This window comes from Gorilla gorilla, chromosome 8 (genome assembly GCF_029281585.2).
Source record: "Gorilla gorilla gorilla isolate KB3781 chromosome 8, NHGRI_mGorGor1-v2.1_pri, whole genome shotgun sequence".
In the NCBI taxonomy this organism is placed as follows: Eukaryota; Metazoa; Chordata; class Mammalia; order Primates; family Hominidae; genus Gorilla; species Gorilla gorilla.
The window spans coordinates 67,681,757-67,709,181 of NC_073232.2; the positions used below are offsets into that span (position 1 = coordinate 67,681,757).

General features: G+C 42.4%; 1 protein-coding gene across 7 annotated transcripts in view; it reads left to right on the plus strand.

Annotated features, from left to right (window-relative positions):
- Positions 1-27,425, plus strand: part of FRMPD2 (FERM and PDZ domain containing 2) — a 126,100-nt gene that overhangs the window by 66,218 nt on the left and 32,457 nt on the right. For 4 of the 7 annotated variants that reach the window (XR_010135213.1, XR_008669024.2, XM_031015537.3 and 1 more), the window contains 4 exons: positions 4,527-4,682; positions 9,694-9,879; positions 15,243-15,399; positions 23,728-23,938. Coding sequence is in view for 5 of the 7 variants with exons in the window: in XM_031015537.3 (XP_030871397.3) it covers positions 4,527-4,682; positions 9,694-9,879; positions 15,243-15,399; positions 23,728-23,938 (710 nt within the window). In the remaining 2 variants the exon portion in view is untranslated. The remainder of the gene's footprint in view (positions 1-4,526; positions 4,683-9,693; positions 9,880-15,242; positions 15,400-23,727; positions 23,939-27,425) is intronic. The other 3 variants (XM_055353021.2, XM_055353026.2, XM_055353028.2) reach the window with 1 other exon arrangement.

Sequence of the window (27,425 nt, forward strand, 5' to 3'; positions counted from 1 at the left end):
TCCAGCATTATAGTGCTCTGATATAAAATGACACAACTGCTAACCTTCAGTCTGTAGATTCAGATACAGGATGTCAAACCTGAGTTTAACTCTAGCACTTAGAGTTGTTGGGGACAGCAGGCCAGATCCACTGGAGGCAGGTGGGAGTTTGAGTAATAGTCTCTTACTCAGACATGGATCAGTCCAGCAGAGTCTCTTGCCCCAGGGTTCCAGGGGCCCAGACCTGTCTCTATGAGCCTATAATAGTCTAGGTTCTCTAGAGAAACAGAACTGATAAGATATCTATCTATCTATCATCTATCTATCTATCTATCTATCTATCTATCTATCTATCTATCTATCCATCATCTATGTATCTATCATCTGCCTATGTATCTGTCTATTATCTATCTGTCATCTATATGTCTTTCTGTCTGTCTATCTAGAGATGTATTAGAAGGCATTGGCTCATGTGGTTATGTAGGCTGAGAAGCCTCAAGCTGTGTAGTTAGCAGGCTGTAAACCCGGGAGGGCCAATGGTGCAGTTCCAGTCCAAGCCTGAATCCAAAGGCAAGAGAAGAACTGGCATGAAGAGAGTCAGGCAGAGAGGAGCTGCTTCTCTACAGGAGGGTCAGTCTTTTTGTTTAATTCAGTCCTTCAACAGATTGGATGAGGTCCACTCACTTTAGGGAGGGCCATCTGCTTTACTCAGTCTATGGATTTAAGTGTCAGTCATGTCCAAAAACACCCTCACAGTCACACCCAGAATATTTGACCAAATATCTGGGCACCCCATGGCCCAGTCAAGTTGACACATAAAATGGACCAGCACCAACACTCCATTATGGTGCTTTCCTGTGCCCGTCCAGTTTCTGACTGATCTCACCCTGCTTCTGGCTTAGTGTCATCTCATTCTCCTTCTGCTTCCCCATCCCCAGATCCTGCCAAGCCTTAACCTGTCTAGTGCCCTGAGGACATTTCTGAGGTGCTCTCTGCTGCCCCCATGTGGCCCCCAAAGGCAGACCTTTTTCCTTTCTCACGTATGTAAAGGCCAACAGGTTTACACAAACCCGTTCATTTATACAACCACTTACTCAGTCTTAATTTATGGGAGGTCTGCTCTGGGCTTGGCACCATTGAATTCTTAAATCAACCCTGAAAAGCCGGTGCTATTTACACTTGCCATTGAGAAAGTTGTGACTCTGTGAGGTTAGGTAAGCTAGAAAGAGCGCAACCAGGGCTCACTTCACATTGCTTTGCTATATGCCAGGCGCTGCAATGGACACTTCAAAGGTCATTGAGTGAGGCCTCAGAGAGGAGAGCCCCTCTCTGTGTCACTGAATGGGCAAGAGGAGAAGTCTGGCCTGTCCGCTGCCTGAGCCTCGGTGGCTGTGAAGCTGGGTGGGGGCCACCTGTTGTATCTGGGAAGACTTAGTGTGGCCTCCTAAGGGGCTTATGTTTTGTTTGATAAATGGTTCTGGTGCTGAAAAAAAATAATTTGGAAACCACTGTTGTGAAAGATTGGGAGCCCCTGAAGAATTTTAAGCAGGGAAGCAACATGATTACATTTGCATTTTAAAAAGGGAGACAAAGACAATTTAGTATAAAAATAAATCTTCTTAATCACATCATCACAGCAGAATAACTTTCCTCTGGGTGCATTCTGTCCCTGCCTTGATCACATGCGGGGGTTTTTACACAGTTGTGAACTTCACCACATTCAATTTGCATTCTTTCTCACTCAATGGTACATGTCCTCCGGTGGCCTTGCTAGTGATCCTCTGGAGTGGCAGCCTGCCGTGCCTTCCCAGTCTTCCTTCACTTCTTCATTCTTGTATTGTGGGGTATTCACCCAGTAGCACCATGTAAGTGATAACTACTATTATTATCATTTAAATTGCATCTGATTTTTCTGTTTTATAAATGCCATAAAAATAAGTGTACTTGACCGCAGAGCTTTTTCAGTCCCATATGGACTTTTCTCTTGGATATATTCCTACCAGAAGGATCCTGGATCAAAGATCCTAAACACTTAAAAAAAGTTTTAATAGACTTTAATGTTTGGAGAAGTTTTAGATTCACAGTAAATTTGAATTGAAAATACAGGAATTTTTCATATATCCCTTGCCCCTCTACATGCACGGCCTTCTCCTACAGACACCATAAAAATCCTGCACCAGAATGTACATTTGTTACAATCAATGAACCTACATTGACACACCATTACCACTGAGAGCTCATAGTTTACACTGAGGTTTACTCTTGATATTGCACATTCTATGGGTTTTGACAAATGTATAAAGACATGTATCCACCATTATGCTATTGTTGAAGTCAAATAAAATATGGAGATGGATCTCTAAATTTAAAACAATTTATTTGGGAAGCAAGAATTGCAGTCTGGGGTATACTCACAGACTGGGTGGACTTTGGTGTGTCTCACGAACGAAGAGAAGGTTGGGATTTTTATTAGGAATAAAAATGTTATAGTTTTGGAAGAAAACTCATCAGCACTTGAGAAGCTTTTGGGAACTGAAAACTGATTGGTGAGTGACAGTGGGAGGTAAAACAAGTCTTAGAGTCCCAGCAGATCTTTTCGGCAGCTACTAGGTAAAACTGGTCTTAGGGTTACAGCAAGTCGTTTCAGTAGTTGGGCTTATGGAAAAATTTAATTCTTGGAGCAGGTGCTATGTGCCCCGAGTTCATTTTCTTCCTGGCTCCCGGTCTCTGATTTAGTTGGATATGACAAGAATTACTCAATTTGTATAACCAACTTTCAAGTATCTTACAGAGTAATTTCATGGCCCTAAAAATCCTCTGTGCTCCACTTATTTATTTCTCCCTGCCTGCAAACCCCTGATCTTTTTATACTTCCATAGTTTTGCATTTTCCAGAATATCATATAGTTATGATCGTACAGTAAGTAGCCTTTACAGACCTACTTCTTTCACCTAGTAATATGCATTTCAGACTCTTCCATGTCTTTTCAAGGCTTGACAGCTCATTTTTTTTTTTAGCACTGAACAATATTTCATTGTCTGGATGTAACAGTTTATTTATCCATTCACCCACTGAGGGACATCATTTGCTTCCAAGTTTTGGCAATTATGAATAAGGCTGTTATAAACATCTGTGTGCAGGTTTTTGTGTGGACATAAGTTCTCAACTCCTTTTGGTAATTACCAAGAAGCAAATTGCTCGATCATATTGTAAGCATATGTTTAGTTTTATGAAAAACAACCAAACTGTATTCTAAAATGGCTGTACCATTTTGCAATCCCACCAGCAATGACTGAGAGTTCCTGTTGTTCCACATCCTCACCAGCATGGTGTTGCCAGTGTTCTGGAATTTGGCCATGCTAAGAGCATTCTAAATGCTTTTTTATGCACTAGCCTGCTGAACAATATCTCTCTGTTTGTGGTGGAGCTGAGCTCAAAACCAGAATGGGCCAGCACCAACCTGAGGATTCTTTGTCCATGGCCACATGGGGACATGCTACATCAGGAGTGTGGGAGGTGGTGGACACTGTGCTCTTCCCTTCAGATCCCCCACTCAGGCCAACTCATTCACCCCCAGCCCCAATGAGGCCAGATTCTCCCAGCTCCCACCTGCCTTCCTCATGAGTAACTGCCCTCAACTGGAGGGAAATGGCTTGCCCAGGGTTAGGCTGGGAAAGGCTTCCTGAGACCAGGACATGTTGATCTGGGAATACAAAGGCAGGGTCAGCTTGTCCCTCTGCCTGATCCTGCATTCCTCATTCTGTATAGTGGACCTCAAGATCACTCCTGCATGGACTTCTGCAGACTTTTACCTGCCCCAGAGTCTGTGTTCAGGGAACTCGCCATCAAGCAGTGAGTGATTCCACCTGCCACCCTCTCCTGGGGGGATGCAGCCTCAGTCTCCCAAAGAACAGACTTGATGAAGGTGGGCTGGGGGTATCCAGTCTCCCCCTTTCCAGGGGGCTACTCCTTGAACACCTTCATGTGCAGCAATGATGCCAAAGCTAAGACCTCCTTGGTGAGAAGAGACAATGTTCTGGGAGTGCATGTAGACAGAAATGCTGAATGAATGAAAAAAAAAAACATAGAGTTTTAGGGCCAGGGTTTTGCTGTGCCTTTTGGTAAGGTGTGGCATCGTGGAAAGTGTGAGGGTTTGGGGTGAACACATCTTGTTTCTGTCACTTCCAAGTGGTGTGATCTTTGCCCTGTTGAGTGACCTCTCTCCTTGCTTGTCTTGGCAATGGCAATGACAATGCCATCTTCAGAGTATTCCTGTGAGAATCAGAAGAGGCTTATGTGTTCTGTGAACTACCTGGCATAAAAAGGGGCTCGAAAACAGCTCCTTTACTCTCTCTTTTCTGTTCATGTCCTAGGGTTTGGCCCCATTTCTAATATAGTAGAAAATAATATCCCAGGTGGGCACCTCGAGGAAGTGTCTTTCTCTGGAGCCCTCCTGGAATTGTGACTACAGACAATGTTTTCATTCCTCTCAGAGTCCCCTGGCCAGTGTCTGGATTGTGCCCTTCCCCTCTACATCTTACTTCCAGCAGGTGGAGAGTAAGCCATACTTTCACGTTGAAGATTACATCCCAGCGAGTCTGATCGAGAGGATGACCGCTCTACGGGTCCAGGTCGAAGTCTCAGAGATGCACCGGCTCAGCTCTGCACTGTGGGGAGAGGAGGCTGAGCTGGAGTTCTTGAGGGTAAGGCCTTCCTGACCTGGAGAGAGGTGTTGGTCTTCAAGGGAATGCAGCCAGCAATCCCCTCCAGAGCCTTCTCAAGGGGCCCAGGTGTGTGCAGACCCACAAGGAGGCATGAGCAAGGGTGGAACTCTAGGAGGCAGGGAGGGGCAAGGAGAGGCTTCTGGAAGCAGCTGGCATTGGAAATGACCCCAAAGAGGGTAGGATTTAGTGAGCTGGGGTGGGTGTGGTAGGGCTTTTCCTTATTTTTTATTTTATTTATTTATTTTTTTGAGATGGAGTCTCGCTCTGGGATTACAGACGCCTGCCACCATACCCAGCTAATTTTTGTATTTTAGTAGAGACAGGGCTTTCCCATGTTGGCCAGGCTGGTCTCGAACTCCTGACCTTAGGTGATCCACCTGCCTTGGCCTCCCAAAGTGCTGGGACTACAGGTGGGAGCCACTGTGCCCGGACAAATCTTAGATCAGCATTCCAGACACTTTCCTCCAAGCAGGGAGACCACATTTCTTATAGTTGACACATAGGACAACGGAAGTACAAGATCAGCGCTTGAGCCAGAGAAAAGCCGTTGCAAGACCCTAAGTTTGCAGCCCTGCAGGCAGCACTCCTCAACACAGCACAGCTGCTGTGGCCTGTGCACAGGAGTGCAGCTTGGGCCCACCGTCTCTTCACCAGTGGGGCAAAAACAGTGGCACTGCAGTCTCCCCATGTGGGCACACACAATGATGAATAGTCTTTGCTACTCCACAATCTCCCCTTGCTGTGGGCCAGGCACTGGAAAATGGAGACAAAAAGCACATGCTCTTTGTGTCCAGGAAGCCCCACGTCTTGTGGGGAGGATTGCGGTCTACCCACAGGCACACAACTCAATAAACACTCAATGGAACAAGAACAATACCAGCTACTCTATGTCAAGATGTGGGGACCAGGGAGAGAGTGGCTACTCTGCCTGTGCAGATACAGCTGGGGGATAAGTGCGAGGACACTCGCAGCTTCCCCTGGACAGGATACAAGCTGGGCCATTTGACTGGGGAGCAGTTTTAAAAGGAAGCTAGGAGATTTGTGCATTTCTCCGTACAGAAGTCAGGTAGAAATATTCCGTCTGTGTTTTCTTGCCCTTAATTGAGGTGGGTACTTGAAAACAGAACAGCCAACATGAGGTTGGGCCTTTGCTTTTCAGCTGGTTATTTTGCAGAACTATCCCTGTATCTAACACAGTGTAGCCTGCAAGCGTTTCATTTGAGAAGCACTGGCGAAGCAAGATCAGGGCACTCCATAGTCCGGGCTGCACACGTGTTCCCTGTCAAGGGGACAAAGCATTCCCTTGATGAGGGACCAGTGGGGACTTCAAAGCCATCTGATAATGAGTGGTCACGGAGCCACAGAACTGCAGAACCCAGTCTAGAGGCCAAGGACCCAACCCTGCGGCAGATGTCTGCAGGATGGACGCTACCTTCTGGCCTCTGCCCAGACCCTAACTTTGAGTGCTGAGCTCACTGTCAGGGTCCCTCGCTTCCTGGTTGAACGATGAAAAATGATTGTAAAAGAAACTACCAGGCTGAGAAGCAAAAATACAGGAAACCATTTTTTTCCCCATTCACAGAAAACACTGAATAGATTTGATTCCATTTACATGTAATCTTTATTGGTTTCAAGGAGCACTCTTGCTTTTGCAGTTTCCGTTGGTAGACTGGTTGGGGTTGTTAATGCTGGTGTTGCCTGCCTGTGGTACAGAGAGATAAACTAGACAGGACTTTGTCATCATCCCCAGAGCACATTGGGAGCCTCTCATTAGGGTGAGGGTTTGTTAAAGGTTTTCTCCCCCTCCCTGATTATAAAAGTAAACATTTCCTCATAATTCTGCCGCCTGGAGATAGCACAGTTACATTTAGGTATATTCATCCTTCTCTCTTTGTTCTGTGCATTCATATATATATGTATATGCATATATATTTAAAATTAACTTTATATTATATATGCACTTTTATGTATGTATATAATCCCATAAATCTAAACATTTGAAAACTTCTTTTGAATTAACATATGTTGTACTCTAATTTTTTCTCTCAATGCTCTATTGTTTAACATATAAATGGTTTCCAATATGGGACTATTTAAAACAATACTGAGATTAGCATCTTTTCCATATAAATCTTAGCTGTATTTCTGCTTCATTCCTTAGGGATAGAATCTCATAAGTGGAATTACAGGGTGGAAGGTAATAAACATTTTGAACGTTGTTGATATATATTAAGACACCTCGTGCAGCAGTCATTTCTGGACATTTTCCATCTCTTCTACTGGGCTATAAATGTCTGGAAGGCCGTGGATCCTCACAGCCCATCACAGAGCCCAGTTACTACTCTACAAGCAATCACTGGATTATTTAATTATAGCTCCTCATGGCTCTTGTTTTTCATTAGAAAAAGGAGAAGACCATTATTGGGAGGCTACCTCTTGGTCCCCAGTTCACTGATGACTAACTCTGACAGTTCAGCACCTTGTACTAGCCACAGACTGGGCAAAAGTCCAGTTTGGGAAGCGCTGAATACCATAGTCTGTCTGTAGATTCACAACTATATTAGCTTATTAATCTCAGAATAACCTGTTTAAGGTGAATTCAGTGTTTTCCTAACTTCCTGAACCATGGAGCCATTTTCCCACATAGCTGTGGGTTGTTAATATATTATTAAAATATTTTTTTCTTGCTATTGAAATCACAATGATTGTATCCTGTAGTTTCTTCCACTTAGCATTATAACAAATGCACTCTCCTGATAATTACAAATGCTTTACAAATATCCTTTGTAAAGGTTGCCTGATAATCAATTTTAAGACAGTACTGTTTTTAGGAAATCGTTTACTGCCAGGAGCTGGTTTCCCCAAATCACCCCACAAATCTGTACTGAACAGCATTATGAGAAGGGGTTGTCCTGATTATTCAGCATATTTTCTTAGGGTAGATACCCACAGGTGGAATTATAAGGTCAGAGAAGATGAATTCTGAACCCCTTGATGAATATTCAGAAATAATAATCCATTTGTTTTGAAGAATGTTCAATGCAGCAAGGGATGTGTGGCTGGCAGCCAGGAGTGCTTGGTCCCATCTCAACTTTGCTGCCTGTTGTAAGGAAGACAGGCCTTGTAGTAAGATGGCCCAAAGCACATGGAGAGGAAATGACCCTCTGAAAGGACACCCAGCAATAGCAATGCAAAGGGGGCCAGGAGGAGCATCCTAGGAGACTCCCTAGCAGACAGCAAATGGAGGCAGACATCATTATTTTATTGTTTTACAGATTGAAGATGTCATTGACAACATTAAGTGTATTCACCTATGTTTCCAGGCCTTTTGGATTCCCTGTATTTCAGTTGTTAAGAGTGAAGACTCAGGAGCAAACAGGCTCATCTTTCCATATTTCCATTCCTGGCTCCAAAGCAGGAACTTGGACAGATTACTTAGAAAAAGGATAGCTTCACTATCTCTGTGATTGTTCTGAAGATTAAATAATAATGAAATTATGCTGGGAGAGGCTTAGCATGGTGCTTTACTAGTAGGAATCTTGAGGCCCAAAGAACTGAAAAGCATCATATCTCTCTTTGTATAGGTAAACAATAAATTAAAATATAAACTAATACTAAACAATTGAAGAAGTTTAAGTCTAGCAAAGGCATCTTTATCCTAATGATGACTACTTATTAATGCTTAATTTTTAAAAGAAATATCACACCAAATTCTTTAAAAGCGTCTACCTAATTATCTTGTGGTGGCCCTGCTTTGTTAAACTTTAATCACATGCCCAGGCTGGCCACTGGATATTTCAGCACCAGCGTTCAATAAATATTGATTTGTATGATGATAAGGATATTGATGATAATGATGATGATGATAATGATGATGATGACGATGATGACAGGGTCTCTCCAAAGTTAAACGAAGGAGGCTTAGGGTTCAGAAATGTAATCTGAGCCCTGTGTGAAGAGCTGTGGAGTCTGCAGGCAGCATAGCTGTCTGCATGGACTTCATCAACGGTGAATGGGAAAGGAGCCTGAGAGAGGAGCTCTCAAAAGCCATAATTTGTCCCTGTTTTTGTGACCTTGCCTGGGGGTGAGAGAGATTGGATAGGACATTATGCTCTCTGGTTGGGGGTAGGAATGGGTACCAGATTTCAGCAGTACAAGCCTTCTGAGAGGGCTTCAAATGCCTAGAGCAAGAGGTCCTTGCTGTGGGTCCCAGAGACACATCAACCTTCTGATGGGGACTGGTGTCTTCCTGGTGAAGATGAAGGTGGGAAAGTTACTGCCATTCAGATGTAGAAACATTTGTGTTCATTTTATACTTTGGTCTCTTAAGAAGTTGGTGGCCTAATGCAGTCCCCAGCTCCAACTGACCCATGGCCCCTGGCAAAATTTATTCCCCTAACCTGGTAAACAGAGGCAAGACCTTGGGCTACAGGGACCCCCACGAAGGCATTGCTACATGGTGAGGAGCACCAAAATGAATGGTCATTTTCTCTGCAGGGTGGTTCACAACTAACACTGGTGATCTGGAAGGTCGCTTTCTGTGCCTTAGCCTCAGTTTTTCTATCTGTCACGTAAAGGGGTTGGAACAGAGAATACTATAGACTCTGACACAACCAGGAAAAGAAATCTCTTACCTTGAGATGTCCCAGAAGAATATGAATTCTAAAAAACTTATTCAGAATATTATTATTGTACTGTGTTATTTTCATAATAACTGTATTCTAAGTACTGTTTTAGGTATTCCATGAGAAAAGTATTCCTTGGGTTACAAAAAAAAAAAAAAGGAAAATTCTATCATATCAGAGGTGCAGAGAAATTTTGTACATAGCAAATAAATCTGTTTGACCCAGTGTTTCCTAAACTTACATGACAATTCTACTCTTTCTTTTCAGAACGCCTATCAGTGTGTTTTGCATGGAGTGAATGGCGTGAGGCCCATTATTTTAAACCATGTGCCTGTCTCTTCTAAATCAGCCTTTTTCTGCTCCAGGTCACTCAGCAGCTCCCAGAATACGGTGTGCTGGTTCACCAAGTATTCTCAGAGAAGAGGAGGCCAGAAGAGGAGATGGCCCTGGGGATCTCTGCCAAGGGTGTCATAGTATATGAAGTGAAAAACAACAGCAGAATTGCAATGTTACGGTTTCAGTGGAGAGAAACCGGGAAGATTTCTACTTATGTGAGTGTAGCTCAGTTGATAAATAACCTGCACTTCATTTTCCTTTGATTTGTTGGCCGTTTAAAGGAGCAATGGGTCATGGGTCATGTGGCTTTCTCCTGACCAAACATTTTCACAGCCTGTCTGTTTGTTAACCTGCAGTCTGATGCATTGCAGGATATTTGGAAGAAGTCTGCCAAGGGATTTTGGGAGGTCCTCAGGAGGCCATTTCTTCCCTACCATTCCTTGCCTGGACCTCCACATATCCCCATGAACAGCCATTGGTCTAAAGGGCTACACTTTCCTTCTGGGTAAAGTTTTCTTAATTTGGAGACCCCATTAACGTTGAGAGCAAAGTTGGAGGTGGGAGATGGGGGTTGAGAGTGTAGTTTAGGTTGAGTAGAGCCTGAAAGGTTTTGAAACTTCTTCCCGTGTTTTAATTTTCCCTTTGCACGCAGTGTGCCAAGGCCTCTGGTCTGTCTCTGAGGACTACAGGTGTGCTACGGGACATTGAGGATTGCAAATTTTTGATAGCTCTTAAAAGTTTCAAAGTCTATTTTTGAATAGAAAATCCCCATTAAGTATACAACATTTGGAATCTACTTGAACACTATTTGCATGCATATTTCTACCTCCTGAAGTGAGTCACTCTGGCACTGTACCCTGGTGGCTGACAGCCTCTGCCTGTCCTGTGGTTGTTCCAGTCAGTACCTGTGTCACTTCTGTGACGATTTATTATAAAATATGAAGTTCTTTATCTTGTGGCCCCTGAAAAAATGTTTTTTTCCTATTTAATTTTCTCAATGGTTAAAAACATTTTCTAATTAGATCACTATTTGTATCATTATCTGATGTTAGAGTTTCCTGAGTAGAACATAATTGCTTTCATTCATTTTCAGGATGTTTCTTTTATTTCTTCCATCTTGGCTTTGAAGTTAACACATTGTCAAGATAAAATTTCATAATAAATTATTGTTTGTTTTCAGGAAAAAAGCTTACATCTAAAAACAAATAATAATTGAGCACAATTTAATTGAGTTTATTCAAGTGGTCTGTATATTATCAGGAAACTGACTTTTTTTCAAATTATTTTGACCAAACTCAGATGAAACAATATTCATATTTGTGAATTTTTCAGAATTTTAATTACTCAAATTACTTTAACTAAACTGAAAGGTTATATGAAGAACTTTGTTTAATGAATTTAATACTACTACATTACTTATTTTCTTTATTGCATGTTTAATTGTTCAGATTTTTCAATGCACTATTTCAAAATATTCATAAAAATGCAGATAACCTAAAAAGTAATTTTTTAAAATGGATTTTTTTGAAGCTGTAAAGCTTGACAGTCCCCTTAAGTAAGTACTTTATGTATACATTGGTTTAACTTTTACAGGTATTTATTTCCCCCCACCAGGGGATTTCTTGATTAAATTAGTTGATTAATTTCTTGATTAAAACTGGGAAGTCATCAGGCTCTGAAGACAAACTTAGTAGCTCAAAAAATACTTAATCAGGGTTTCCATTCTCTGATGATCATCCTCTTCCTTGGCATGAATAACTTATTTTTACGGAACAGTCGTCAGATGAAGTAATGTCACCAGCAGTTTGCTGCAAACCAAGCATCTTACGCAGAAAATGACTTGAACTCTTTATGCTTCTATAAGCACAAAATAGGGAATTCAGTGAACAATCTGAAAATTAACTCAGGAAACTGGTTTCAATTTTGCTTTTTAATACCTGAGGCCAAAAGTCTTCAAACAATTACAGATCGTTCATCTTGCCATCCTGCACCAAAGCAGCAAAGGAAATAGAGAAAGATGACATTTCCAAAGAATATGATTCGTAGATGTGTTGGCATCCATGTGTGGCTTGATTGTTCAATCAAAAACCTGTTCCTTCTAGAACAATAAACCTATGCATGCTAGTAACTGTTCATAGTTATCACCACTAGTTAAATCTCTGAAGAGAAATGCATGGAAACAGAAGCAGACGCATGCTATTTAGGGCCCTGTTTATGAAAAAGAATACAAAGTTACAAAAGATGGCATGAAAGAAATATTTATTCAGAATGAGAAAAGAAATCACAAAAACTTTATGAATTTTTAAAAGCTGAACAAATCCTGCAGATATCAAAAAAGCCAGCAAGTAATATTTTTATTACCTTCCTAACAATGTCTATAATACTTTTTTCCTTTCAAATTTTTAATGGCATACCCTGATTATTTTTGTGTATGATGGCACTTTTGTAATATCATTTTCTCTAGAGAGGATAGAAATATAGTTTAGTTTTTCTTCTAGCATGGTGGATTGAAATCTGTTTCTATTATTGAAAGGATTAATAGGATGCATGAAACACGCAGCTTTGCACAGAAACATTTTTGCTCTTTCTAGTGCTGCAACAGAGTTATTTGCTGCAAATGCAGGAAACCTGACAAATTCTATTTCATGGGATTCCCATAAAAAAAATCGTGTCGTGTATTGATAATGCGGTATACACAATTATAGAGTATATCCCTGATAGGGAAGCGTTTCAATTAGATGAGTATTTTTGAGAACTAAATTATAGTTTTTCATTTCTGATGAGTGCAAAAACTTCCTGTAGATCAGCTACTGGCTCTGTACAGCTCATGCTTCCTTCGGGGGCTGGGTATTATAGGGCATGGTCAATTTCATCTGGCTGCTGGCCCTGCACCTTTCTGCTGAGATTTTAGGTGAGTTAGACAAATGGAAGGAGTATTCTGGGATGGCTAGCAATAAAGTAACTATTCTAGAAAAGCCTTCAAATTACCTAAATAAATCCAACTAAATCTAAACCAAGTGTATCCCCATCTCAACTTCTTAAAGGGATCTGCTCTGTATCACCCAACACCACCTGGTGTGAAGGGATGTGGCAAGGAGGGTGTGTCTGAGTAGAAAGAGTCAATGGTCTTAACCAACTGGGGTGAAAACATCTTACTTTCCGTGTATTATAAGACCATGTGAATGCATTGCCAGGGCTCCTCCCAGGAAGTGAGGGCCCTGGAGCTTCAGTTTCATTAGTTTCATGACAAGTCTCCCCTGCCTAGAAAAATATTATTTGTATTTCATACAAAGATGTATCAAATACAAATAATCAAGCAGGTGAACAAATAGCAACAGAAAAAAAAGAACTCCTAGGGATGAAAATATTCAAAATGGTAAACTGATGCTTTGAAACCAACATGTTACAGAAGCACCTGCCATGAATTAGGTGGGTGCAAGAGTAATCGCGCCCACCTAATTGCAGTAATTGCACCAACCTAATGTTTCTGCTGCAACCACAGAAATGTAAAGAAAGGATTTCATGCTGGTGCTGAAAACCCAGAGATTGGAGTTATACATCAACGTATACACAGAGTAGCAGCTTGCTTATGCGAAAGTTTGCAGATAAGAATTTTCCATTAAATGATGGAAAAGACTCTTGACAGTCAAGACTTTTTTCACCTTTATGTCAAGAAATAGGATCAGCATTCCACTCTGGTGTTTGATACCTTGGAGCACTGGCATCTGAAAAGGAGAGTTTTGCTGAGAGTTTATAAGCTAAAAGAAACTTCGATGTGTGTGTTTGTTTGTATGTGGGTGTGTGAATGATTCTCCCTTTTCAGATTTGTTAAAAAATAGTTATTACATTTTAAAAAGTGATTTATTCTTGCAAGGCATAGTGGCTCACCCCTGTAATCCCAGCACTTTGAGAGGCTGAGGAGGATCACTTAAGTCCAGGAGTTCGAGAGCAGCCTGGGCAACATAGCGATACCCCTGTCTCCAAAAAATACAAAAATTAGCTGGGTGTGGTGGTGCCTCCCTGTGGTCCCAGCTACTTGGGAGGCTGAGGTGGGAGGATTGCTTGAACCCAGCACTTCAAGGTATCAGTGAGCTATGATTGTGTCGCTGCACTCCAGCCTGGGTGACAGAGCGAAACCCTGTCTCAAAAAAAGAGTGACTTGTTCATATAAAAATGCTTGATATCTGAATAAACTTAATATAAAATTGTCAGGATTGCATGAAAGCCTATCAGTGTGTACTGACAAAGTGTATGGATTTCAAGCAAATATTCGACTTTGAAAAAGTGTGGATGAAATGATCAGTTGAGTACTAAAGAAGAATTATTACGACTAGCGGAGCAGCATCTATGAATGCTTGAGACAACACATTATTTAAAGAAATATTAGTTATAGTACAGTTCAATTGGATTCAGAATCCATTCCTATTAGCACAAGGAGGCTTAGCACTATACTTGTCAGTAAAAGTAAACAGTATACAGAGAATGAGCAACTTATCTAAAATTAGGTTAATGGTAAAAAGGGGTTTCTCAAAGAAAAAGCAATGAATATTTATCTGCCTTTTGTTGATATCTGACATGCGTGAATGGAGTTTCTTAGAAATGGTGACTATCAGGAATTAAAAGAGATAAGCCTTAAAGAGGATCAGGGGTTTCCGGAAGCCCTTTCAAGCATAAGCCCTGTTTCTATAAAGTTATCTTTATAGGAGCAAGCTGAAGGTTCTTATTGAAATAGATAGAATATCTAGAATGAAGATTTTACTTGGAAGTTTTATATGAATTAATATTTAATATCACCTGTATATATTTTATTGTTCTTATCAGAATAATATATTGCAAAAATTTGTACTTTTTTTTCATAAGGCTCTATACAGGTAGCCTCATATAGGTCATCTTCACCAGTTTAGCCCAGTGAGCTGGACAAATATTATCACTTTGTATGTGGGCTTTGAAGGTATAATGTGGGGAAGCGTTTCTTTGTGGTGTGACCTCAATTCCTGTGGCATTTTGAGGACTCTTGCTCTTTCTTTTTTCATCTGTAGAATAAAAATACTGATAGAATCTCTCTTATTCTGTAGTTGTGAAGATAAAATAAATTCATACTCATAAAGCACTTAGAACAGAATCTGCTACATTATAGCCAGAAATATTATAACACACAGGTGTTTTTATCTTTTTCATAACCCGACTAGTTGAGATTTTGTCTACAACTTCTTGGAGTTTGTACAATAAAACAATGGGAATACTTAGTGGCTTGTCATAATGCACACTGAGGGTTAGGTTCCGTCCTTGCTGAGGTCAATGTACCTGACCCACTTCATATTCTTTTCACCCAGCACACTCCTTGAAAAATAGTTATTGTTTGATAAACAATTTGATGATGAATGAAGGAAAAACTAAAAAGAGGGATTTTCTTTAAGCTAAGGAAAATATCAGGCCATAGTCAGACAGCATCTGCCATGCACCCGTGGATGCCTGCTACAGGGTGTGGAACCAAGGGACCGAGCATTTTCTTGCAGTTGTGCGTCAGTGGAGGGTTGTGGATGATCAATGTATTAAAGTCTGTGTTTGCTTCCTTCAGCAAAAAAAGTTCACCATCACAAGCAGTGTCACTGGGAAGAAGCACACATTTGTCACAGATTCAGCCAAGACCAGTAAATACTTACTGGACCTCTGCTCAGCCCAGCATGGGTTTAATGCACAGATGGGCTCTGGGCAGCCTTCCCATGTTTTATTTGGTGAGTAGAAGCTGTATTCTCCATATACACTTTGACAAGTTTGTTATTTCATAAAATAATTTGTATAAATAGATACAATTGATCTGGGGACCTCTAATAGAGTTGTAAATCTCTCTAATAATGACAGAAATACAATAAAAATGAAATACAGTTTTATTTTCTCATGTTGGCAAGCACTAAAATAAATAACACTGGGAGGATAAATTGATATGATCTTTTCAGAGTGCAATTGAAAATATACATCAAAAGCCTTAAAAAGTGCATGTCCTCTTGGCCCCATAATTTTACTTGTAGATAGACATTTATCCTAAGATAATCAATAGAGACATACACAAAAGTTGCTGCCCATGGATGTCTACTAGGGTGTCATTTATGACAGTGACCATTTGAAAGCAACCTAAGTATCCAAACATAGAAGACCAGATAAATAAACCAAGAGCATCTATATAATTCAGACAGTAAAATCAGTTTTTGTACAATGATGATATGTGAAACTGTACATGATAGGGTGCTAAGTGAGGAAAAGGAAGTTCTAAGACTGTATCTAGCTAGCACCGTCCAATGACACTTTCTTCAATGATGGAAATACCTGCATTGTTCAGTGTGGGAGTCACTAGCAACACAGACCTATCATGAACAAAAGTTCTTGGAAAAGGAATTCGAAGGAAAAAGACTTTTTTCCTGTCACAGTCTGCAAACCCAGAAGACACAACCTTGGTATAAAACAAAGGTGTGTTCTGGAGAACAAAGAGAGGGTTTGGCTTTTATAGAGAAAACTCCCACCTAGGTTCCCAATCAAGTTCATTTATTCAAATGAAAGATTCAAACTTGCTTAGTTCAGGTTGGTTGATGCTGTGCAGTTCTGACTAGTTGATACAGCTGAGCCCTGATTCGAGGAGGCAGGTGAGCTCTGATTGGTTGGTTCAGGTGAGCTCTGCAAGTCCCAATGTTAAACAGAAGGGTGGTTCTTCAAGGAACTCAGAGTACCTGTGTGACCTCTAGTCAGCAAATGGTTGCTTGGCTCTGTTTTATTTATTTATTTATTTATTTATTTATTTATTTATTTATTTATTTATATATTTTAGCTTTTAGTTTTTATTTACTTATGAAACATAAAGCAATTTTGGACAAAAGGTAACAAATAAACCTTGAAATTTCAATGGCTTAATACAGCAAAGGTTTGTTTCTCAGGTGCTTCTTGGTCTGGCTATTTTGCAGCTCTCCTCCAGCGACATGGGGTCTTGGCTGCTTCAGTGGAGAGCTCCATTATCTAGAACAATTACTCCAGAAAGGAAAGAGAGAGCTGTAAAATTGCACAAGATGTTTTAAGAGCCAGACCCCAAAGTGACTCATATTCCTTCCATCTGCATTTCATTAACAGAACACAGTCACATGACCCCCAAGACAACTGCAAGAGGGGTTGGAAAGGGAGGACTTCCTGTGTGCCCAGGAAGAGGAAGTAGTGTAATGATACACCATGGTCCTTGCCATAACGGCTGCAGCCGTCTGCTGTATCACTCTTAATTGAGAGTTTGGTATTAAACTCATAGCAGGACCGGATTACAGAAGAGGCAGAGTTTATCATTTGTGTTTAGATTGGAATCCTTGCAAGGAAAAACATTAAAATGTTTCTGCAATACACATAATCTAGAGATCAGGTGGACAGCATGGTGACCTGAATGCAGCACAGTTGAAGATTAACTACCAACAACAATAACAATGAATGTCCTATTAAATAGCCCTGGAAGCACCTGTACCAATCAGGAAGCTATTTGCTGCTGCTTAGCAATTACAGTGAGAAATGTAACTCATCATATTCTCCTACTTTTGGTTGCTTAGCAGATCTTTTGCTTACTGTGCTTCTAAATTCAAAAAATATAAATACCCTTGTTTTACCAGGACCATATCTTAAAAATTTAAGGTACCTTTTAGAGTAGGGCTTTTTTTTTTTTTGCCTGAACTCATTTTTTCAGAAAAATTTCAACTTTTATTTTAGATGCAGGGGGTACATGTGCATATTTGTTAAATGGGAATATTATGTGATGCTGAGAGGTTTGGAGTATGGATCCGGTCACCCTGGTAGTGAGCATAGTACCTGATAGGTAGTTTTCTAACCCATCTCACCTTCCTCCACCCTCTAGTAGTCCACAGTGTCTATTGTTCCCATATTTATGTCTATGTCTGATCAATGCTTAGCTCCTGCTTATAAGGAAGAACATGCAGTATTTGATTTTCTGTTCCTGCGTTAATTTGCTTAGGATTATGGCTTCCAGCTCAATCCATGTTACTGTATACAAAATCAATGTACAAACATCAGTAGCATCTCTATACACCAACAGCATCTCAGGCTGAGAGTGAAATCAAGAACACAATCCCACTTAAACAATAGCCACGAAGAAAATGAAATACCCAGGAATACAGCTAATCAGGAAGGTGAACAATCTCTACAAAGAGAACTACAAAACACTACTGAAAGAAATCAGAGATGACACAAATAAATGGAAAAACGTTCTATGCTTATGGATTGGAAGAATCAATGTTGTAAAAATAACCATACTGCCTAAAGCAATTTACAGATTCAATGCTATTCCTATCAAACTACCAATGTCATTCTTCACAGAATTAGAAAAAAAAACTATTCTAAAATTCATATGGGACCTAAAAAGAGCCTGAATAGCCAAAGCAATCTATTTTAAATTTGGGCCCAGTTAGCTGCTCAGAATCCATCTTGAGGGATTGGCTCTTTCAGGTTCACATTTGTTCACACTATTGGGCACTTCAAAGGTGGCAAAAAGAACTGAGGGATTAAATTTTCGATGTTATTTAATTTTCATCCATTTATATTTAAATTTAAATGGCCACATGTGCCTACTGTATTGAATAGCATAGTTATAGATAGACACACAACACTAATTTGGTTAATATTGTGTTTTAAGATAAGGAAGAATACAGAAATGAACTGCACCAAAATGTTACTTGTTATTACCTTTGGGAGTTAGGCATGCAGGCATGACTGTCTTCTCTGTGATACTTTTTTGATATTTATTAAACTTACAACAATGAATGTGTATTATTGTTATAACTAAGAGTAAGACTATTGGTTAAAATGGGGCACACATCACATAAGACAAGTTAATATTTATTGAGCATTTATGAAGTGCTATGGAGCTATTTACTATTGTTATTACTAATTTTTCCTGGTGTTATGCTAAGTACTTACACTAATTACCTCCCTTATGTTCATAATTTACTGTTTTCTCAAACTGCCCTGGTCAAGCAGCCCCAGGAGGCAGGTACCAGCATTATGGGGAGGAGCAAACTGAGGCTTGGAAAAGTTAAGTAATGTGCTGGCTGCTTGGTGGTGGGCCTAGCCAAGGTTTGAACCTGTGGCTGTTGGGGCCCAGTGCCTGTACTATGGCCTTTCATAACCAGCCAGAGCATGGAATTCAGTGCTAGAGAGACTTGGTTCTGCGCACTGGCTTTACCACAGCTGCTGTCAATGTCTAAGCATTAGTTCTTCTTTGGCCATAAAAGGGAGCAATATAATATAGTGGTTTACACCCTTCATGTTCAGAGCGTGGTTCCTGGAGCTGCAGCATGCATGTCATCTGGGAGCTTGCAAAGGATGCAGAATCTCAGTCCCCACTCCAGACCATCTGAATCTCAATCTGCCTTTTAAAAAGAACCCAAGTGATTTGAATGTACATATAAGCTTCAGAAACACTGACTTGGAATGTGGCCTGTGGAGTCCAGTAGACTCAGGGGAGTGCCACTTTCTAGCTGTGTGACTTTGGGCAGCTCACTTCCCCTTTCAGAGCTGGAGTGTCCTCATTGGAGCACACAGACCGTACTGTAGGTTTGTATTGTGCTCGAGTGGGAAGGTGCGTGCGTGTAACATTTCTAGCTCAGTGTCTGGTGTTCTGTGCTCAGTGTGAGAGTAGTAATGGTGGCTCCTGCTCACGGGGGTTTTGTTCAGTGCCAGCCAATTCATATGGGAGCTGTGTCATTGGGTCCTGGGGCTGGCCCAGGAGTTGGGGTCAACTGGGAAACAAAATTGCTGAACTTTCAGATGCAGAACCAAATGCAGAAAATAATGGTAGCTTATTTTATTATTTGCAGCAGAACCAGATGAACATATAAACATTTCATTGAAACCACAGGCTGGTGGTTCCAGGATATTTCCAGGGAGCTGGAGATGACAAATGTAAATTAATTATACCTGACTTACCTGCTATTGCTGAGAACAGTGTGTGAAACACCATTGATATTGCTTTTATTGCCTGATTTCAGTGACTGTAAAATATTTATAAATATTTCATGAGCTCACTTGTAAAAGTAGTCCTTTCAGGCCTATTTGGCTTGTAATAGGCTGTTTTCTCAAACTGCACATTCTACCGTCTTAGGAGTTTTTAGGAATCTAACATTTATTTGCATTGAAAGGATGAGTTTAGACAAAGTTCCCTCGCCTTTTAAAATATTTCTTCATTTTAGAAACTCTCTCTGCAGATTCATGTAACCCTTTTCAGCGATTACATGCAGCCGAGAACTGACCGCCTCCAGCTGATGGTCCCACACACCCCTCAAGCTCAGGTCATCCGTAATTGATCTCTTCCTCTCACACACCTCTCTTTGCCATGATATTTGTCTTGTTCAAAGGGGGTCACCCAGCCTCCCTGCAGGAAACTGGGAGTGTCTGGGCCTGCACCCTCTCTTCCCACCCCACTTGTCACCAAAAACAGAGAGAGAGATGTCAAAGCTGGGGGAACCCAACACATCTCATATCCTGAAATGGAGGCACGTCACATAATGGACTTGCTGCTGGTACTCTTGTCCTGGATAATTGTCCTTCTCAGCCTTCAGAGTGACCTTTCAAAAGGACCAATCCTGTCATTTTCTTCCATGCTGAAAACTTGTTAATGGCTCTCTGTTGTCTGCAAGGACAAGCTCAAACTTCTTCTTCTAGAATGGCATGCCAGACACTTCCCACTCTGTCCCTAGTCCTGCCATATTCTTTGCCCTGACTCCTCCTCTCTGGTCTCTGGCTGTTTTTCATGCCAGCTTGCAGGCTGTTCAGCACACCAGGATGGCTCAGCTTCCAGGGCTTTTGTGCCCAGCATACCCTCTGCCTGCAGCACGTTCCTAACTCCTTCCTGGCTCAGACCACCAAGATAAGTCCGATCCTCTGTAAATAAGCTTAAGGGTAACCTCATCCTTGAAGGCTTTCCTGATTGACTGCCCCCAGGTGGCTCTTCCTAGGTGGATGGACCACTCCCTCTGCTGTGCAGACCTCTGTCTTCTCACCTGTATTATTCTGCCACTTTTATTTGTGGATATGCCTGCCTGCAGTCAGCAGTGGACTGGGAGTTCCACAAGAGCAGCTCCAGCACAGAACAGAGGTGTGGTGTGTCAAATGGGAAGTGGTTAATACATGTTTTTTGATGAACGAATGGATGATTTGTGTGGAATTACAATCATTTACTGAACCCTTCCCATTTTTGATATTTAGTTTACTTTTTGTTTTTAAGTATTAGAAATAATATGATAAATATCACTGGAAGAAATATTTTTCTATATTTTATATCGTTTCTTTTAGCTAGATCTCAGAAGTGTAATTGTTGGGTACCAGTGCTGGGCATTTTTAAGACTATTGCTGTTTTCCCAAGTGCCATTCTCAAGCCCAGTATTCTCTTGCGTGTTTTGTTGCATCCTTGTTGGAATAAATATCATCGTGTTTATCTTTGTTCATTTGAAGGTAAAAGGGATTTCTTGCTGTGGCTTTATTTTGCAGTCCTTTGATTCTTGAGCAGTTGAGCACTTTCCAAGTGCTTCTTAGTCATTCTTCTGTGGATTATCTCAATAAGCATATTACTTTATAGTTATATTTGGTTCTGTAGGGGGAAAAGACAGATCACTGAGCTTTTACAAATGCATAATTTCAGAACTAAATAGGCAGGATCTGTCAGCCCTGCGGAGTGGGGCCCATGGGCCTTTGCTCAGCTGTTTCTCATGGGTGGTCTGGGGGCTACAGGGGTGGTCTCAGCCCTTCCACAAGAAGGCTGCAAGACTGCAGATTTGCAGTGAGCTGCCCAGAATCTTGTCCTGGGTGTCTTTTCCTTGTGGCCCTTGGCTCGGAGTATATCCTGTGTCCTTGTGACACTGTAAGTGACTTGGACTTTGCCCTTGACATCCAGATGGATTCAGCCTTATTTCCCTAGTGCCACAATTATGCTACGAGTCACCCACAGCAGGGAATAGAAACTGTCCACTGTCCTCAGCTCGCTAGTGGCTTTGGGACATTCGTGGCAATGCTTCCTTCCATTCTTGAAAGGCTGTCTACTTTTGGCTCTACCACCTTCCAACAAATCCCCCCTCCACTGTTTGTCCACCCAGTCAGCCCCATGAAGCTGAGGACTGACGATGACACTGGCACTCACCAGCAGCCCCACCAGCCCACAGCTGTAGGCTGAGTCCCTGATGCTGAGTGCTTGACACCCAGGGTCTCATTTCCCGACCTCGCTAAGCAGCCCCTCTCCTGCTAACTGAGCTTCCTCCTCAGGCTCCAGGCACTCTCCAGCATCTCACAGGCCCTTGAGCTCTCTCTCCTCTGCTAACTTTTGTGAGTCCCCTGCCTGTAAGGGATGGCTCCTTCCTGTAATCACAGTCTCTGTACAGTCTTGCTTCAAACTCGCTAAACCTTTCTGAGCTGCGACCTTGCCTCCACTGTCTCTGCCTAGAATATCCGCCTGTGGGTATTAATATCCATCATGATTAAGTCTAAGGTCACTCTCCCTTTGGGCCCCGGTAAACAGAAGGCTGGGTGTGTCTCAGATAAATCTACCCTGCTGCTGTCATTGTCTTTGTGTCCTCAGCATCCCCATTTTCCAGCGTGGACTGTGGAGTCTGCAGATTTGAGTGTGAGTCTGCCCTACCATTTACTGGCTTTGGGACCGTGAGCAAATAATTAACACACTCTTAGCCCCAAGTTCCATGATCTTTAAATTGGGTATAATAATATCTACCCCATAGGGTTATTGTGAGGATTAAATGAGACAATGCAGATAATGTGCTTCCCACCACGCCTAGCACATAGTAAGCATTCAGCAAATATTAGTAGTTGATGTTGACATTACTGCTGTTGTTGCTGTTTCTGAGCAAGCCCAAGCTCTGGATGGAGTAAGATACTATGCAATTTGTGCAAAAGCTGCAGGTCACATTTAATTTACTTATATTCCTTCATTGCTTTTTGCCTACTGTATGTGAGTGATGGTACCATAATGCCTCATGCATGCAGAAAATTCTCAAAAAGTTTTTTTTTTAAAGGCTGGCTTTTTCAGTAAGCACAGCCCTGGCAGGGAACCAGACACCATTGTAGAGAAGAGAGGGGGGTCTGTTTGAAGAAATATATGCCCATGGATATCCTTGAAATGGAGGCACTTCACCAGGCTCTAGAAGTGCATGTGCACACACACACATACACACACAGAGAAACCAGGAGCCACACCACTACCATGTGTCTGACCGTTCTTTCCTTCTTGGTTTTAGCAAGGCGCAGATGGTCAGAATGTAGTCATCATTTTCCTGTCTTAAAATACTAACTTGGCTTTAAGTAAAGCCTCATTAACTTAAAAGCTCTATTTTTCAAATCCCATTTTTTTATGATCAATGTGAATAGTGAAGTGGGGAGTTAATCACATCCATGGTCTTAAGTTCAAGACTTCATCAAAGTTATTTATTAAACATTTCTGCATGAGACGAGAAAGGCAAGTGTCAAAGCTGGGGGGAACCCAACACATCTCATATTATATTTCAGGAAATAGGACCTTGTATTAAATATTATTACCAGGGCAAACTACGCTGTGTAGAGATTAAAGGTTATACTCCACAGAGCAGAGCCTAATCTTGGGATCCCAGGAGATTTGGAGGCACATTTGCTACAAGAATGTTTGGGAGGACAGATCTGTAAAAGCAGAAAGCAGAAGGGGATGGGGCAGCTGATTTTGCAGGAGGCTCGGCCGGAGCCCGACACACCCGCAAATACTCTAGGGTTAGCACCCATTTAAACAGGCTCTTTGGCTCTGCGTCCTGTCAGCTGCAAGGGGAGAGAGATCATCTCCTCTCTTCCTTCTTCTGTTTCTGAGGTTTCTTTCATTAGCAAGTGCTAATTAGGAGAACTTGCATTCCCAGGGATAATCGCAGGAGACAAAATAGCAGCAGAAAAAGAAAGGAGGAGGAGAGCGGGGGCCCAGTGATATGTTACAACCACCAGAGCAATGGATCCAGCATCATTCTTGTGTGTGTGTATGTCTATGTTTTTCTCCCCAAATTCAGACCATGATAAGTTTGTGCAAATGGCCAATTTGAGTCCTGCACACCAGGCCCGGTCTAAGCCTCTCATTTGGATTCAGAGATTGTCATGCTCAGAAAATGAGTTGTTTGCATCCAGGCTTCAGGATGCTGCAGGAGGCCTGTTGAGTACATCACTGGATAACTTCAACGTGAACGGCAGCAAGGAGGCTAGAGCAGAAGGCATCGGGCGCAGGTGGGTGTGATACATTTGTTCTCTGGGCCCAAACCACCATGTGCTTGATGCTTTGCAGTGATCTGTACTGAAGATTTATTATTTTTTTTTGTTTGAGACTGAGTTTTGCTCTTGTTGCCCAGGCTGGAGGAGTGCAGTGGCGTGATCTTGGCTCACAGCAACCTCAGCCTTCCGGGTTCAAGCGATTCTCCTGCCTCAGCCTCCTGAGTAGCTGGGATTACAGGCATGCACTGCCACACCCTGCTAATTTGTGTATTTTTAGTAGAGACAGGGATTCTCCATGTTGGTCAGGCTGGTCTCAACCTGAGGTCCAGACCTCAGGTGATCCACCCTCCTCGGCCTCCCAAAGTGCTAGGATTACAGGCATGAGCCACCACGCCTGGCCAAGAAATTGTTTAAATGTTGTCAGATGTCTAGGAAAAGTGTATATTTATTGGGTAACTGTCAATCAATTCCACAGAGATTTACAGAAGGCCATCTATGGGCTAAGTCTATGTTAAACACTCTAGGGCCAACCTCTCATTCCTCCTTCTATGATGCTCCCGTCTTTTGGTGAAGAAAGAACTAGATGACAATATGAAATTGGAGAGGACAAATAAACAAGTTGCAATAAGCCTATTTGGCCTTATTATCAGCCAGGTGCTGTTCTGAGCATGTGTACATATCAACTAATTTAAGTCTTATGACTCTGTTAAGTGTTTCTGTTGTTCTCATCACATCACAGAGAGGAAACCCAGGGGTTAGGATTTGAACACAAGCAGCTGGCCTTAGAGTCCAGCTCCTAACCTCTACACCGTGGTACCTTTCCTATTGATGAGTTTCTTATCATTTAAATTTATATGTAAAAGTAGTGGGCTTATAAGTGCAACTTCACATGACAAAACGATTCATAAATTTAAAAATAGCCTAGGACTTGGATTACATTTACACTGCAATTTATAGAAATAGCACAGATTCCCAGGCAGCATATGACCAATGAAGGTTGCTGCAGGAGCTGTTTTTTTGGGATGAGTTTTCCAGCTACTTCAGCAAGAGGGTATGGATGATTCATTTGAACTGAAAGTCTATGTGTGTATCTATATCTATACCTATATCTATATCCATAATTATCATCTTAAAGTAATTCTTAGAAAATTATTGCCCCCAATTCTGTTGATGCAAATGTACATTGCCGTGCATCACAAACTAAATCAACAGTGGTAAAGCAAAACGGTTTCGAGCATCTATTGCTGTGTAACAAGCGACCCCAAAGCATAGTGGCTTAAAACAATGACCATTGTGTTATTCCATTTCACAATGAACTGGATTAGAAATTTCACAGTGAACTGGGTTAGAAATTCAGGCAGGACTTAGTTGAGGGATTCTTCTGGGTTTCATGTGGTATTGACTGGGGTCCAGCAGATGCTGGACTAGTCTAGAGGATGCAAGATGACTTTGTTCACAGGCTGCTTCCTTGGATGGTTGGGAGGCAGTGCTCACGGAGCCCCTCTCCCTCCGTGAGTAGTCTTGACTCCTCTTCGTGTGGGGTCTCCAGCAAGGTTCTGCAAGGCAGGAGGGCTCCAAGATCCCAAAAAGAAGCTGTCAGTTCTCTTCAAGTCTAAGCCTGAAGCTAGCCTGGTGTCACTCCTGCCATACTGCTGGTTAAAATAGTCACAGGTCAGCACAGATTCAAAGGGAGCAGAAATAGTCTCCACTTCTTGATGTAGGAGCGTCCAAGACCTTGTGGACATCTTTCATGTGTCACCCAACTAATGGTACCTTATAGCACTTCATTGTTTAAAAGGCAGAAGAAGCCATGACTGACTCAAGGCCATCTTGAGGATGTGTTGCCCGCAAAGCATCCTTTCTGAGAATGGTGGCCCTTCCAGCGACTGGCCAGTGGTCACGCACAGTAGGGGCTTTTCAGTGTTGCATGGTTGCTGTCCTTCTTGATACAAAGCTGAATTGGCGCCCTCCGTAATATTCGGTATAACTCTAATCTTGGTTTACAAATGCCAAATTTTCATGACCCTTAATAACTCACATCAGAAGTTACCAGTAACCCGTGGGTGAAAAGGGAAACCTAATTACTAGGCTTTTGAGTTCTTGGAAGATTCCCCTCACTCCACCTCCAAGAAGCACAGCTTGAGACACTGGTTTGGGTGCGGGTATGTTTTTGTGGAGGTGATGCCAAGAAGGAGTGAGAGAGAGAGGGAGTTGGGGAAGCAGGCAAAGTGTGGTCACAGGGGTAGGGGTCACCAGGTAGCTGTTGAGGGCAACCAGGGCTCAGCTCCACAGAGGTGTGCAGAGGCCTCCTAGAACTGCAGGACAGGAGGCAAACACCATGTACTGGCTCCTACTTCCCTTTGGTCGAAGGATGGGAGGCCTGGACTCTCCCATGCTTTTGGGTAAGGTGGGAATAGTGGGGGCGGAGGAGACGGCTCCCAAGATGGACAAGAATCTCTAGAGCAGAAAGAGGGCCACACCTGAGCCAGGATGCTGTCAGCTCAGCTGAGCCTGAGCTCTCATGGAACTGCCCCCCACCACTGCAGTTGAAGTCTGAGGTGGGCCAAAGTCCATGACAGTGATGCAGTTGAGACGTTTAGCGTTTCTGTCATGGTACAGAGGCCATTCTGCCGGGGGCCCCTTCTGACAGGGTTCTGGATCAAGCCCCGCATCATGGAAGTCCTTTGCCAATACTTGCTCCGTGGTCTAGTGCTGTGTGACCTCAATGAAGTTATTCAACACCCCAGACCTCAGTTTCCTCATTCATCCAGTGGTAGTAATAGTCATCCCTCCCCACTGGGTGGCTGTGGGAATTAAATCATGTTATAAAAGCTGAATATGGGTTGGTCTGTGGTGACTGCCCTGATGCTGGTCTCGAACACAGTGTTAGGCTCCATGAACGGCGCAGCAATTTCCAAGCAAGGGCACCAGGGACGGCTGCTTGGGAGATGTGGCATCAGGTCTTGACTGATGAATAGGATCTGGGCACCATGAGAGGAAGAGAAGGAATGCCATGAGCAAAGGCCTCCTTAGTCTTACTAGAAAAATGGATTGAGCACCTAATGTGTGCCAGCCCTGGGCCAGGTGTGGAGGATTCGGTGGTGAGCAGGACAGATGTGTTCCCCACCTCATGAGCTCACAGGCCAACGGAGAGGTGGCCCACATGGAGTCTGTGTGGAAAGATGTGGGTCATTCCGCTGGCCTAAGCCTGGGCATGTGACCACAGGAGGGAAGGCTGACATGTGGAGGCAGGACCCCATCGCCAGTGGCATTCCTGAGCAGTTGTTTACACAGCACGTGGTGCCAGTGGCTGCCTGCCCTGAGGTACAGCTCCTGCCTGCCCTCCCACTCCTGAGAGGTGGCCTCTGACTTCACATCGCTGCTTTTCTGAAGCCTTTCCCCGCTGCCTCAGGCAAAGGTGTGGCTCCTCCACATCGCTGGCTCCAGTTAGGGCAGTACCCTCTGTCCCCTCCACCCTGACACCCACATGCTCCTGTCTGTG